Here is a 17,432-nt window from a genome sequence, read left to right on the forward strand (position 1 = left end):
TGCACTGTTAAAAAACTTCAGACAGCAATAAGACTGAACAAAATTAATTCATTCCTAAATCCAGTGCTTAATACAAACAACACAGCTGTGTTTTCAGCTACATATCTTGACCTACACAGACATGATTAAACTTGTCCATGAAGGTTCACTCTTCAGTATTAGATATGATGTAATAATATGTGATCATGATACGATTTAATTCTTTGTCTAGTATTGTTTATTTATAGCCTACAAATTATGTTAAAAAAGTTAAATAATAAAAAATAAGCTAACAAAATACAAAATGCTAACCATATGTTGAAAAATGAAAAAAATCCTTTAATTAAAATTTAAATATTTTTCAAAAATGGTGAGCGATAGAAATATTTTGAGTTCATATTCATTTTCAGCATAAAAAAAACAGATTAAAATCATATATCGCATGTTAAGAAACAAAAATTATGTTTATCAGTGTAATTGATTGTACTAGGAGTACAATTTGTACAAAAAATACAAAATTTGTATATTTTCTCAAAGTTTCAGGCTAATGTGCTACCACCAGGTGTAAGATGATATAATTTACGTTTTTTATTTATACATAACTGTTCTAGAGGCAAGTTTTCCATGGTATAGCATTTCAAAACATTATTTTTTTTATTTTTTGGCCGCCCTACTATACATGCCTTTCTTATAGCTATGACACATGTAAGGCAGCTGAGGTAAAAAAGTTACCAATCAGAGTTTGATATTCATTATACATTAATCTTGGTGAATAGAGTGATCATTCACACGAGGCTGAAAAACACTTGCATTTCAGTGGGCATGACATGCTCATATGCACCATATGTTTCGGTTAGTAAGAAAGATAATGTGATGTAATTTCATTCCTCAAATTTTTTTATAAATCTGGTAGTTGATACTTATTCTTAAACACAAATGTATCATTTTCAGAAGTGACTTATGATTCATGTCAGGTCACCTTCAACCAATATGTTTATTGCACTAACAAATATTTAGCTTATCGCAGTACAGTTCACTTTTGATTTTGAACATTTTTATTTTGATCTTTTGTTACTAAAACTGGATGTTCTGTTTGGGTGCCAAATGGTAATAAACAAATATACATGTATTATCATACATCAAACATTTCCTTATTTCCTTGCTCTTCTATTATTTAATAAAAAGTAATTGCTTCCAAAAGAAATTTTTATCAAATAATGTAATTAAGAACTGATTAAAACTGTTTAGTTTATAGCCAAGATTCAAAAATGGTAAATAGCAATGAAAAGTATAACAATAACAATAAAGTTTCTAGAATAATTCATAGTTTACAGATTTCTATTGTTAAAATAAGATGATAATTGCAAACATTATTTCACACCTAAAAGACAATTATTTGAGACAGAACTTTGTATCATCATGAAAAAATGGGGTAATAAATTAAATTGCAGCAATTTAATAGAAACCACTAACTATTTCGTTCAGTTAGTAAATAGAATCCACTTACTATTTCATAATTTCATAACAACTGGAACATCTTAGGGAAAAATATATTTTATAACAAAAGGATATAAAGCAATGAAAAAATGTATAATTATATACATTATTGTTCACACAGACTGCTGAGATTAAACATTGTTGGTTGTATTTCACTGTGGATGAGTAACAATGCAATGCTGGATCTTAGTTGCTAATGGTTAGATATATAGTTAGATATGTTTTAAAAATAGTGATATGTAAAAAAGTAAAAAACTTTTTGCGTAATAGTAAAAATAGTGATATGTTTTAAAAATGTACCAAACATGATTCCTTAATCAATGATGTCTAAACTGGTAACATGCAATCATTTGCAGGACTGCATTTAAGAAACATGAGGTTCTATTTTTGTTGTTCCAATTAAGAAAAAACTGTCTGATATATTGTTTTGTACGGTTCATATGTTCATTTATGTAATTTTTAGTAATAGTGTAGGTGCATTTACCAGAGTTATAAGTAAATCTTTTTCCTGTGAGCAGTTTATAGTTAATAACTTTTATGGGTTTCCCAATTTGTAAATATAGTACAAAGCACAAATACCTTCTTCAGCTCTTATTTATGTAAAATTGTCATTTCTTATTCAGCTTACTGAATGAAAATTCAGTACTCAATTACTCAATTCTCTTATAAATTATATGTGTAGATCTTAAACTATGAACTTTAGTTAAATATTTAGATGAAAGGATGATTAATATTTATACTGTGCATAACTGTAGAACATGCTCTCTTCTTTGTTTACTCTCCATTGTAGAATTAATTTGATTTTGGTTCTGATATTTTTTTATTCATTTCATCCAACTTATCTTCTATAATAAAATTCACATTCATTATTTCCAAGTTTATTACAGTAAACTAAATAAAACAAAAGTAACTCAACATAAAAATTCAATAGAACCAAACCACAGAAACAAACTATAATCTGTAAAACATGTTAATCTTTTTCATCATATATAGGTTACTTTAGCTAACCTATTCTAAAATGGAACAGAAAATGTTTCATGTACATTTAATACTATATGCAACAAGTATAAATCAATTAATCACCAGTGCAGTAATGGTGGAACAAGAATTCTTCAGTTGTTGAATAATTTACTGAGAACTAACAAAATGTAAAATAAAAGTTAATGATTAACAGTCAACAACTAATTAAATGTTTGGGAGGTATAAATGACCGGTTGTTATCATCAATAATATACAGTTATTTTACTCATCCAACTAAAAAAAAACAGCTCCTCATTTGTTTAACTGCAATAATCATTGGGAAATTGTTAGACATGATTTCAGTTGCTGTCACTTATCCTTACTTTACATTCTTTTAATTATTTTCAATATTTCCGATTACAGATGTATACTCCAGATATATTCAGCTATTTTACAACTACAATACGATTTCAGGGGGTACAAATTTACCATTTGATCCAAAAAATATTGTTAATTCATTTACATACTTGTTAATATTAAAATATACCAAATTTTTATTTTACCTGATTATTAAAGGATGCACTTTTTGGGGTTGCAATGCACTTTTAAAATACAGAAGGTATGGGTTATTATCTTTATAATTGTCAACAAAACTTGGTGGTAAACCTGAAGTACTTGTTGTAATTGCAATATCTGCACAATTACGGAATGTTTCAGGATCTCCACAACCTATAGCTTCTGTTCCATTGGCACATTTTCCCCACATGTTACCTAGATCAAAGAAAATCATATGCAGTATGATAAATAACTGTATTAAGTTTGTAAACATACCTTAATAAAAACAGATTATTATGTTATATTTTTAAATTTTTCATTAGCATAAAAAAATTTACTTTCCTAGCTATATAATTATATTATATAGTTATACAGTATACTATACAAAGAAAAGAATAATAATCAGGTCAAATTTTGCATGTCAGGGTTTTTGCAGATCTTGATATTTTATTACCTTTAACAAAAAAAAACATTATTTTAGCATTGAAAATTCCAGAAAGATGTATGTATATAAGTGTATTTTGCTTGATATTTCCAGACTGCATGGAGCAATTTGATCATACTTAAATAAGTTCTTCCTGACTGAAATGAAGGCTACCAATAATAATTTCAGTCTATCCCAAACTTTAGAATAATTCAAATTATATATTTTTTTAATTGTTGTGAATAAAGATGAAATTAATGTTTGTTTAAGAATAGATCTGAATATTTTCATTCATCATTTATGTTAAAGAAATAATGATGGTTTAAGATAAAAACTAAATAGAAAACCAGATTGTATTGATTGTGAAAATTCATTGAAGTAGTAATACTTTACCACAAGCTTCTACATCTACTTTAAATCTAAATCTACTTTGCATTTATCACACAGTTCATATAGTTATGCCAACAATCAAAGCTTTACATTGAATTGGTTACTTTCAACCATTTTTATATGATACAATGTAAAATTACTTTTTTGTGATCAATTGTTATAAAGTATGCCTTATAGGTGCAACATCAAATTCTCTGACTAATGCAAACTTTGAGATTCAGTGGTCTAATACAATGTGGCATTATTATATTAAAAATGATATAAAAATGTGATTTTTGTGCAATTATCCTAAAATTAAACTTTTTTAGGGTAAATGCAGTGAAAAAGTAAAGCTTAAATTTCTGTAGAAATGTAGAAAATTAAGTCTAGATCTGAATTTTTTTTTAATATAATTAAAAAACAGTATTATAAATACCTGTATAATAAGTCCATTGTAGTACACACTGAGTACATGTTAAATATGGTGGAAGTCGTACTTTGTAACGGAATATTGCTTTCTTCTTTGAATCACTTGGAATTAAGAATCTTACTTCTCTGGTACCAGAAATATATAATGGGTATCTAAAATGAAAAGTAACAATTAACAATATCTTATTAATGTAACAATCACAATTTTTTTCTTTTTTAATTTGTATCAATAACCAAAATAATTTATGACAATGTTAAAGTTGACTCGCTATAAATTTTTCAAATACTACCAGGAATTTAACCTATGGTGTAAAAGGCAAGATTGCTACGATGTGTATCGGTGAAATAATCATTAAAATACAATTTTTTCAGTAAAAAGAATGAAGTGTTTGCTTATTGTATTTGTTACTTTGCAGTTTTTATCTTTACTATCCACAAAGTCAGAAATCACTCTCAAACTAAAGGAGGTTTTGCAGGGTTAAAACTTTAACTCTAATATTATGTAATTTGCCTTTTTTATTAGTATAAAATGTTTGATGTAAGTACAGATCTACAGTGAGTTTTTATGAGGAGCTTTCTTCTTTTCCCTTTAAACAAACATATATTCAATACAAAGTCAAAGATTATATACTGCAATAACAAAAGCTTTTGCAATTATTTTAATTCCTAGTTATGTTTCTGAAGTGTTTAATTTTATTATTTTTGGAGGGTAAATTAAACATTTTTAAAACTAAATCTTCTTTAAATATGATCAAAAAGAAGAGGTATTTGTAAAATTTCAGTTATTACCATTAACCCAATAAAAAATTAATTTATTTAAGTAACAATAGATTACATAATGCTCATTAATTATAGAGTACATATAGAGTAATGTACCATTTGGGGCAATAAGATAAAAAATAATAATACAGTGTTATAGTGCACCAAGTTTAAAAATTATACAATAGTTTTTAAACTAACTGTAGTACACTTTATTTTAAGGTGAAAATATGAGTCTTAAATCTGTATAATTATGCCTTACATAACCTCAGTTTTAGCCCGCTTCCACTCTAATCAAGTTTTTTCAGACATTGCGACTAGTATAATGATACTGACTGTTGTGCTTTTAAATGTGTTGTTGATATTTAAATTGAATTTTGTGAGCTGTTTGTTCTTTGTGATTGTGTTTGTTTGCTTATACTTTTTTTATATTTCAAGTTTTTGAGGTATCTAGTCTTGTCCTTTATTTTTCATATAAAAGATTTTCATATTACTACTTTACTTTGTGCATGTGTGATTCATTTTAATGGTGAAAGTTGTAAAGATGGATTTAGTGGGAGAGTGAAGTCCTTATATATCTGTTTTGTATTGCAAAAATCTGCACCCTGTTTATACTATGCAAAAATTATTATATTTACAGTAGTCTAGTTGGTAGATCTGAGATATACTAAATTTAGACCAAAAGCCGCCTCAGCGTAATATAAAATTTATGACCTTCACTTTTAAATAAAATGTACCAAAATTGATTCAAAATCAATATGCTAATGAATAATATATTATTGTCAATATCTCAAATGGATAGTATTTCTTTTGAGACAATAGAAACATTCTTGTTACTTACAGATAACATTTTAAAATAACTCAGATAACAAATTCTTAAGGACTGATAACATGGTTTTTGTTTGGAGTTATATCAAACTGTAATTTTTCATTTGAAATAACTTTTTAATTTTTCATATTATTATTAGATATCTACTATGCATATGGTACATATTTAAAAAAAATATATATTCCTTAAAATATTATAATTAGTTTTAAAATATGGGCTGTCAGATCAATGTTTGGCACTAACAATCATGAATCATAGTATGATTAAGTAAAAATTCTAATATTTTCACGTATTTATTAACATGTTACCTTTTTCTTAAGGGATGTAATTCCTAAAAAAGAAGCAATGGTTTTTCAGAATTAATTTCCTAATACATTTTTTCCTTTTTTTAGCAATGAAAAGGATATTAATGTCCTTCTTTAGTCTCTTCTGCCGGATTTATTTAAAATTAAACTAAAATATTTCTTTTCCAGTAAAAACAATGTTGAGTTTTTAAATAACTAAATAAGCTTGGCTTCTTTCATCCTCTTTGAATTAGATTATTATTTTAGCTAATTTGTTTTATTTATTCTAATATGTAAAGTATGTGTCATGTGTCAGCTGAGAAAAGGAGATAGGAAATTATGAGTTCATAATCTTAACTGGCTTTTTTTTCTTTTTACTTAACTGCCGGTGTTAAGCGAAACATATTGTTTGTGCATATAACAAATTTAAAAATGTATTATTTAGAAAAAGTTGCCATGTTTAGTTTGTATGTATTATAAATAATAATTTTTCAATACAGCTAAAAAAACAATTTATTTTATAATTCTATTTATTTGTGCTCAACCAGTTCTTCTACAACAGTGAAATATGCTAATCATAAATTTTTTCATGTAAATATTTACCTATCTAAACAGCTCTGAGTTGCTTCATATCTTGGATTATTGTTAGGACAAAGAAACAGTTCAAATCTACCCCAATGATTTGCTGTAAGCTCTATTTCCACATCAATATTCTGTAACAATAATTACAAAGATCTATAAAAATAATACATATGGCATATAGAACACATAAATATTTAGAAAATTACAACTTAATTAAATCAGAATGTTTAAGATTGGATGATCTTGTCTTCATAAATTGTTAAAATAAATCTTCATAAAGTGTTAAATGTTTATAGAATTAAAGATGGTTGCGTATGTTGTCATTTCTTTATATACTACTGCTTCAGAAAAGGCTTTTTCAATTTTATTTCCAAATCCACATTGATTAGGGTTTAATTTGAGTGATAACCTTAATTTCACCTTAAATACTTATTATTTTTTCTGATGCTGAGTAGAAACATTATCAGAGATGCAGTCATAGATTTTCTAGTACTGGAACATTTAATTTTGTATTATAGCAGATCAAAAGAATATGGTTCTCAGCCACAGGAGGCTGGCTATATGACAATTTTATGAAAAATGCACGTTCATTTTGATGTTTACATTGATAAGATGCAAAAATTATCTTTTTCATTTTAAATGTTTAACTTTTATCATGAATTAGATTTTTAGTACTTATGAGTATTTTGTTGCTGTTTGCCTATTAATATTCAAAAGCAAGGACGATTTTCATGCAGTGTGACTTTTATCATTTAGGTTATATTTTTTATATGCTCTTAATTTTTTAATAATATATCAATAAAAATAAAAGTGAAGTGAGGGTTAGGAATCAAACCAGACAATTTCATATCCACAAAAACATTTAATACACGAACATTCATTCATTTCATGAATGCATCATATATCATTTAAGGAAGTTATAATATCTTTCATTAAGAAATATAATAACAATAAGTGCTTAATCTTAAAATAAAATGTAGGCCAGACTTTAACTTAAAACAAATTCTATGTGAAAGGACAATTTTTTATTTCTCTCGTAAAGCAGTATCAGATTGGCATTTCGGCACCAAGCACCCCTGAACATTCTATTACGCACTATTTCATGAACAGAAATTTCATTAATTTATAGCTCTATATTGTTTATCCCAGCCATTCCAACCAGCTGAGCTACAAGGGTACTCATTCAGAGTTACTTTTAATGAAAGTAGTGATGTTTGTTATAAAACCAGTTTATGTGGTAAGCAGTGTAAATCTGCCACTTGTAGAATTACAAGTTAGTGGGGCACGGGATGATGATGATATATGCTAATAAAATTAAGCTCTACTAAAAAAAGAAGTAGGAAATCACTGCACTCTTCACTTTTGCTATAATTCCTGACATGGATGCTTGTTACTGTCAAGTCTCACTTGATTTGTTAGTTACTTCTTCTCTTGTCAGACAGCCTACATCTATACTATACAAGTATACAATATATATGACTTTCAATTTTTGGTTATCCTACTATATATTTTACTATAAAGTACTAAAATTCATACAAAAATTTCTAAATTTGTATTTTTTAAATTCCTAGATGTACATCTATTATTACTGGACCTCTTTTCGGCATAAAAGTTCTCTTTGCTTCTTTCAATTTGTTTTTGTTGTCTATTTTACTTTGTTCATCATATGTAATTTTAAAATGTAGGTAATAGAATGATGTATCTTCTGGAATTAATATTTCTATATTTTAATATCCAGTTCTTCATTGTCCTCTTTCCTTCTAGACTTCATACCATTGCTTTATTCTTATTTTATTTTAATTTCAATATTTCATAGATCAATAAATCTGTGCTACACATTAGTCATTCTGAGTTAATTTTGTTTTTCACCAAAAGAACAGATCATTAAAAAAATTAACATGTAGTTCCCTCCTTAAATTGCTTTCACTTGCAAGTTTTCCTTTCAACTCCTGTCCAGCTTCTTCATGTAATTTGAAAAGTAATGAAGGAAAATATTTTTGTCTTATTTTTTTCTGTTTTTATTATTATTTTTTTCAGTTTTACTATAGTTAATAAATAAGATTTATATAAATATTGTAAATAAGTCATTTTTTTCTATATACGGCAATACTATAACAGGCATCAGTACAGTAATTAAAAATTATTAATTTACCTGCCCTACAGTATAATGTCGAGTGACTATTCCTTTTGCAAACTGCCCTCCTGCTTCGTGGGGACGTGGAGATTCATAATCATAACGGTCACCACACACTCCACATAAACCTCTGTTTTGTTGATACTGCACTGCAAACAAACTAACTCAGACTGATATCATATACATTTTAGAAAATTTATTATTTAAACTGTTCAAATGATTATTGCAAACAATGGAAAATCAGTAAAAAGTCAAACCACCATTTTGCAATAATCATTTAATAAAATATTTTGATGTTATTATTACAATTAAATAAATTTAATTAAAAGAAACTTAATGCTAAACTATTAAAAGAGATTCCTAAACCTATATCATGAAAAATGTTTTGTACAGAACAAGATTATGGAAAAAATGTGACATTTCATGGTTATTGATACCAAGGTGAATGCATTAATACACATGATCATAGCTTTAGTTCCACTAGAGCTTAAATAATGACTTAAAACAAAGCTAATTTAATAAAGATTTAATCTTTCTAAGTCAAGAGTACTAGCGGAGGACATCTGAAAGATAATATATAATAATTGATTTATTTATTCTTTCAAGTATACTCAATTAACTTAAAACTGACTTTGAAATGTACATTTTCTTTATTTTATTATTTTAAATTATTCTTTTATCCTAATATCTTATGTATAACTATATTTAATTGTGTGAACCTGCACCAAACAGACAGTGACTAGTATATTAATATATCCATCTACCTGAAACTAATGAGTATTGTTTAGATTTTTATTCACATGTTACATACAGTCACAAATTTTTTACCATATATTTCTAATTACTTGAAAAATAATAATAAATACATTGACACCCTTCCTTGTTTTACACTTGTAGCTTTGTATTTTGAGAATTTTTTGTTTTGGTCCTTTTTGTAGAAATTTTTATTATCTGCTTTTTTTTTTTAAAAAAGAAAGAAACAGACTGCTGTGACTGTTAAGTTCTGTGCTTGTCAGGTAGACAAGTGTTATTCCTTCTCCTACCTTAGGCTTCTTGTCCAAGCATATTTTGCTCCCACTCCAAACCTTCCTGTTCATTGACTTTTTTATTAACGATCTCATTTATCTGTCAGGTATTTTTAGAACTACTTGTTTAAAATCTTCTTTTTTATTTTTTATTGAGGAGTTGACATTTATGGTTATGAATTTTTTTTTGTTATTATATCACCTTATTAGTTATTCATTAATCCAAATGATGATGAAACAGATCTTAATTATAATTATACCAAATCAAATGAATTTTAGCAACAAATCTAAAGTTGATTTATTTTTACATAAAACTTCATAATTCATCAGACCGATAATTTTATTTAATGACTGAAAAATTTTATTAATCTAAAAATGAAAATACGATTAATTTTAATAATATTTATATAAAAGATAATGTTGGTTTTTTAATAAAAAAAAATAAATATGAAATAAAACATCAGCAATATACTTTCATGTTTTATCTATTATATTCAAGTCTACCATTGATGTTTTGAAAGTGTATAAACCTTGTAAAGATTTTCAATTAAATAATAATTAATTAATAATTATTATTAATATAATAATAATAATTAATTAATTAATAATTATTATTAATTAATAATAATTAATTAAATAATAATTCAACCTCAGTATTTTTTGATACGTTAATAACTTCAGCTAAAAAAAAATATTTTCAGCATAAAAAAATACATCCATTTTTAGTGAAATGATTTGTTTTACATTGCATCAATTAAAAAAAAAATCATGATAATTTATATCAAGACTAGAATGAGAAAAACTGTAGTTACTTATAACATTTTCCTGTGATATGAAAAAAATAAAGCTTCTTATAGTTGAAAAAATTTCAGTAAATGATAAAAGATTTTCATAGTTCTTATTCTAAAATTATGTGCTGGATTAATTATAGGGGACTCTTTAACATTCAATTCTGGGTTAGTATTAATTGTAATCATTATATTAATTGCAATTTATACATATACTGTATTTAATTGTGGAGTTAAATTTGTAATTAATAAACAAGGAATTAGGAATGAGTAATGTACCACAATTGAACTGAAAAAGTACCAAATTACCTATATTGATAATGAGATTATATTTAGATTTGTAGAGGCCATACTGATCTAAATTATGAACAGTCTGAAAAAAGGAAGAAAAATTTTGAAATGTGGTTAATGTTAATTGTGGTAGTGAAGAATGGAGCAAATGAAATGGACAGATATAATGACAAATAATGAAGCATTGAGAAAAATAAGAGAGGAACAAATTTTATGAAGATGATAAGCAAGAGGAATTGTTTTGATTGGTGTATATCCTACAAAAAGATTTGTTTTTGTGAAAGATCACTGATTGGTAAAATGAAAGACAATAAAGGAAGAAAAAGAAGAATGATTAAAGTGCTTACAGACATTAGGAAAGAAAGAAGATATAAGAAACAAAAGATGATCAGAACTAAGAAAAATGGAGGAAATTAGTTGAAATTTATCCAAAGAACAATTCATCAAAGAATTTGAAAAATAATACATCATTTTAATTTAAAAAAAAATGATAGCAGAGAGCAACTATAACGATGTTCTTAATATTTAAATCTGTTTTAAATGACATGATATACAAACATATTTATGTCATCTCATGTAATGAAATATCATGTCGTTAATTATAAAAATCATAATTTAGTGAAAAAAATGCCAAACCAGCTGACCTGCATATCCACCACAGTATAATTCATTGTCATTATAATTAACTGGGTTAGGAAAACCGAATCGCCACATGCTATTACGTGCCGGAGGATCCATCAAACGACCATGACCTGATACTCGACCCATCTGTAAAATAACAAAAAAAAATTAATTTTTTTGTATAATTATTCTGCACCACTTTTTTCATTTAAAGTAGCATCTTTAATAAAATAAAAGCTAAAAAAAAAGATTTAAAGGAATCTATCAACCTATGAATGATCTGTGAGGTGAAATGATGCATATTTTACTGGTTTCTGTGATTATAAACTATTGTTAATCATAATTATCATACAAATACATTTCTGAATTATTAAAGCTGTGTAATTAATCATGCAATTTTAATGGGTAAACATCCCTACATAGGTAGTATAGGCTGTTAAAAATAACATCAGTATAATGAGTGTAATATACTTGTATAATGGTAGGGGTACTAACAAACTGAGTAGAATTTTAAACTCGTATAACAGTATATGACTTTTTATTACAAATTTTAAATAATTTAAAAAAAATCTTTAATATTTGAATAGTAATTTAAATATTTTATTTTGATTCAAAATTAAAAATATCTATCTTCTTGCTAGAAGTAAAAGTAACATAATAAGAATTTTATAATTACTATTATAAAGACTGAATAAAAATGAAATAAACTATTAATTGTTTCATTTGAATTTACTGTCACCAGTTGAATCTGCAGGAATTATAAAAATACATAGTACATCTGCAAGAAAAAGTAAGTACATAATAAATAGTTTAAAAACTTCATTTATTATATTTAAGATTTTTCCTTAGTTAGAACATAAATTCAAACATAATATAGCATTCATTATTAAACTACAGTATTATAAAAATATTTGTCACATTAATTTATGACAATATGATTAACCTTTAATTTTTCTTAAAGTCTGAAATTTATTTGTGATTTTTATATTATCAAACTGTCATCTATCTTATCAAAGCTCTTGTAAAAAGGTTATTTTTTAATTTACACCTGTGTTACATGGTTGTTTTATTAACCTAATATTATTAATTAAAAAATTTTAATTGTGCAACAATATGAAAATTTTGGCAGAATATATAAAAAAAAATCTATTAATCAGTTTACTGGTTATACAATTAAAAAAACAAAAAAAACATTTTTTTTTTCATATCAGGACTGTAAATATGGTTGATGAGAATATACATTATTAATATGTGTGAATGAAATGGAAGACTATCTTTCAAATGATAATCTAATAGGAATACCAAAAAATATTTTTTTGGAAAATAGTCACATGCACCTTAATCACTTCAGTAAAATATTTAACACAGTTATAATTTTATTCAGTGTATGAAACCAAGTGACTAATGAAAGATGAAGTTTTTAAGCTTCATCCTAATTAAAAATATTTTTAATAAAAAAAATTAATTTTTTAGTATTTTCTGTTATTCCTCCCTCTCTTTAAAGCCGTGTATTAAAACTGGAGTCTTTGCATCCTCCTTGATATTTGTATCACTTACATTTTAAATTATAATGAAAGAATTGAACAGCATTCACCTCCCTATAAAATTCATGTAGAAATAAATCTTTTGGTAAATGATAATCATACACCTGATCTATATTTTTTTTCATTTGCTTAGGTACCTCATCTTATCATTCACTGAGTCCACGTTCAGCTCTTTCTGAAGGTCCTCATTTCTTAGGCCATTCTTGTCATCCTTCTTACTTTTACTGGAAATAGACTTTAGCTGCTTGTACCTGAGTTCTTAGTGGAGTCATTGTTCTTGATTCACATCCGTATAGTAAAGAAGGTTGAGCCATTACTTTATACAATTTTAAGATTATTTTTACTGCAGTTTTCTCACATACACCTACTAATAGTGGTGCAGAATTATTAGTAGCATGTAGTCTTGTTTCCCATATCCTTACTAAGTTGATACAAAATAAAATATAAATAATTAAATTTGGCCACCTATTCAAAAACTATCTTTTATTAACAGGTCTTTCTCTGTAAAATATCATTTTCAATATTTTATAGTCAACTGCTTCTGCCTTTTTATGTCATTTGTAGAGAATTTACATTTCATCCACTGATTCCTCCAACAGTTTGTCTATATGGATGATTACATTAATACAACAATAATTATTTATTTTACACTCAATGATCTTTGTTTCTTCATAATTTTACAACCTTTTACGCATATATACATTAAGTAATACAATCTGAAGACTAATATTTTTTTAGATTCATTATTTAATTACAAATCAAGTTCTACTATTATAAATTTTACTCTTGGCTCACTGTACAAACTTTGCATTACTCCCACATAACACTAAGAGAAAACTCTTTCATTTATTTGTATAAGTAATTATAAAAAGGTGATAAAAATATAGGAAAATTTAAATTAGAAGCTATATTCTAATGAGCAGTAATACTCAGACTGATATATGTCATAAAATTTTATTGTTTATTTAGAGAAATAAGAGTGTTATAATAGCACGTAAACATATAATCTTTTAGTTGGACAAGTAAGTGGCATCATCACCATTAGGTGTTGACAACCATAATGCCATAGTATCCATATCTAAATCTAGTTATGGATGTAGTTAGGATTCATTTCACATTGAAACTATTGTAGAAATTCTAGTCTATTTCAGGAAAGACTAATTACCAAACTTAAATTGGGTAGTGGAGGAAGAAGAAGAATAAATTGTATAGGTTCCTAGATAGCATGGTTTTTTTTTAAATGAAACAGAATATTCAATGGTTGATTTAAAAATAAAAAGACACTATTATTACCGAATGTAGAATGATAATGAATTTAAGAAAACTAAAGTAATGAGGATAGGAAACAATAAATCATTTAATGTTGACACAAAAGAGGTGAAAGTTGAATAGGTAGGCACCATGATAAATGAAGACTATAGAAGAAAAGACTAAATAAAAACAAGATTACATTACATTAGAGATTACAAGATTACATTAGCATTGATTAAGACATATTTAACGCTAAAATACAGTTATTTTGTAGTAAAATTGTAGTAAGGATTAAGAGTCAAATAAGCATCTTGTGAAATGTTAGATTTGGAGAGTGTACTTGTTGTGTATGATCAGAAACACAGACACTACAAAAAAGAGAAAAAAAGCTGGAGGCATTGGAAATATAGTCATAGATGAGATTGGAGAAAATTAAATTACAGAAAAATGAAGTAATTAGGACGTGGATGAGAACTGAAGCTTAATCACAATAATTAAGAATCGGAGAGCTAACTGGCTGGGACATATCATGAGAGGAGAAAGATTGAAACTTTAATTGAGATAAGAGGGATTGGGATAGGCATGGTGCAAGGGACTAGCTTCAGGGCAAATAACAGTGGATAATGATGATCAGTGTATGAATAAATAAAAAACTAAATAAACAGTTTAAAAAAAATATTTTCATATAATGTAACTTTCTTAATAACCAATAAATGACCTATTAAAATATCAAATTAATTTTAAATATCAAAATAAATATAATTTTAAAAAAATGCCATAACATGTTATAAACTAAAATAAAATCTAAACAATAGTTTACATTTGCAAATTGAATCAAATAAAGTACGGCAAAAGTCTTGCAGTGTTTTAAAAAAGAGTCTTGTTTAAAATTTCAAGGTTATCTAGTTGACTAAAGCCATTACAATAAGTTGATTCTTTTTGGAAATAAAACAACTTTATAAGAATGAAAGAAAAACTCTTAATGTTGGTGTTCTGGAACATAATTCTATCTTAATGAACTCAAAGATATGTCGACTGTAAATATATACTTATATATTCATATGAAATAAGGACACTCCTTTTGAAAACAAGAGCAATTGTTTGTTGATCCAGTAAAAAATAATAAAAAAATTATTAGAGTAGAAAAATTATTAGCAAATTTAAAAAAGATCTCTATTTGATTTGAATATCTTATGAGAATATATCATTTTAATTTCCAGATGTCTGGTGATTTAAAATACGCAGCAGCAGGGAGAGAAAAAAGGTCTGGTAGAATAAGATTAATATGACCCAGTAATAGTTGTACATCTTTCAGGAATGAATGAATGCTGTATATATATATATATATATAGATTTAACATGGAAGATATATTTACTTTATCAAATTTATTGGCTATTTGTGGCATATTTATTGTTCTGCTTTCCTTCTAGGCAGAACACAAAACTATTTGTGTTTGCATGAAATACTTAACAAAATAAGGAAGGTGTGTGTATGTTTTTATTACATTGAAACAAATTTAAGACTGACAATTCCTGAACCATAATACAAATTATATTTTTAAACAAATAAATAAGTATACTACATGTTTTATAGAAGATGTTAACCAGATATACAACTTCTCACTTTTTTTTAAATTAATGCTAACATCAACTATACTAGCAAATTATAATATAATCTTATGCTGCTACTGTTTCTGCTACTACTACTACTACTACTACAGTACTACTTGGTAATGATAATAATAATAATACACTAAAATAGATAAACCCTTTTAGAATTTATTGATTTGTACCATGTATTTTGACAGAATTCCAATGCAAAGATTTTGAGAATCTTCAAAATCTTATAATACCTCTGAGTATTATGAGTTACAACCACTTATAACAGAGATGGCACTTACAAATGTTGTAATGCTGATGGCCAATAGTCCAATAATTTACAATATAAATTTAAGATTTAATATGAGAAACTATTTAAAATTATAAATGAAAATTATCATTAGTAAAAGAGCAATAAAGAAAAAACAAACAAACTTAGAGGTTTTTTGATTGAATAGATAATATTAATTTAAACATTTGGGAGCTATTTTGAAGTAAACTGAAATAATTTATGGTGATCTAAAGCAACAAAATGATATTAGCAATCATCTTTTAAAGGTCTTAAAAGAAGCTTTATTAGGAAGAAAGAACAATTCTGCTTCACACAATTTGTATAACTTGTATGAATGGTTTTTTTTATGAATGGTTGTTGTGAATTCAGAACCTTGACAAAAAACTCAGCATTAGAACTTAAGTCTCTGATGTGCATCAGCAAAAACTACAAATAAGTTTCTATGCTAGTGTGTATGCATTTGAAATATTTTTAAAATAAATTTGTTAAAAATTTAAGTAAAAAAATAACAGCAAAAAAATTTATCTTCAATTATAAAAAATATAAAAATGAAAATTATTATCTCTGGCAGCACTGAAACACAAAGTACTTTAATTTGGAAATAAACTGGGAAACTGATGAATATTTCACATGGTGTACCAAAACTCAAGGAGTAAATATCTAAGTACAGTGCAAATGTAGAAAAAATGAAAAATTTTGATAATCCAACGGAAATTTATTTTTCTTCGATTATCAATATTCTTGAATTTCTTAACACTTGTGTGCGTATTCTTCTTAGACATTTACTCTTTGAGTTTTGATATTCCATGTGACATATTTATCAATTATCCCACTTCTTGCCAATCAAATTCCTTTGTATTTCAGTATTGCTAAAATTAATAATTTCTATTTTTATATTTTTTAAATTGGAAGAAAATTGTTTTTGAGTTTTTCTATTATTTTTTTTTTGCTTTTTATTTTTATTTCTATCATTTTTAGATTAGAATAAAATTTGTTGCTCTATTAATTTGGATAAAACCAGTTAATACAAGAAAAAAATCAGGCTCATTATACTCCACAAGCTCTGATCCTCTATGTCTCTGCAGATGAAAGTTGTATCACCAAGAACAAATTTTTTTTGTGCTTGTTTCTATGTATCTGGCATGTCACTGCACTGTTTACATTTTATCAGATGTTGAGTTTCTGGAGTGGATAGATCTAGACCCATAACCCATTGTACC

The 17,432-nt window shown here is 26.1% G+C and overlaps 1 protein-coding gene across 1 annotated transcript in view; it reads right to left on the reverse strand.

Moving 5' to 3' along the window:
- The window catches only part of LOC142322953 (uncharacterized), a 159,289-nt gene that overhangs the window by 6,293 nt on the left and 135,564 nt on the right, over nt 1–17,432 (reverse strand). The window contains exons 3-7 of the mRNA XM_075362048.1: nt 11,550–11,673; nt 8,820–8,950; nt 6,689–6,798; nt 4,221–4,366; nt 3,000–3,207 (exon numbers count right to left, since the gene is read on the reverse strand). Of these exons, the coding sequence (XP_075218163.1) occupies nt 3,000–3,207; nt 4,221–4,366; nt 6,689–6,798; nt 8,820–8,950; nt 11,550–11,673 (719 nt within the window). The remainder of the gene's footprint in view (nt 1–2,999; nt 3,208–4,220; nt 4,367–6,688; nt 6,799–8,819; nt 8,951–11,549; nt 11,674–17,432) is intronic.

Source organism: Lycorma delicatula, chromosome 4 (assembly GCF_047948215.1).
Source record: "Lycorma delicatula isolate Av1 chromosome 4, ASM4794821v1, whole genome shotgun sequence".
NCBI lineage: Eukaryota > Metazoa > Arthropoda > Insecta > Hemiptera > Fulgoridae > Lycorma > Lycorma delicatula.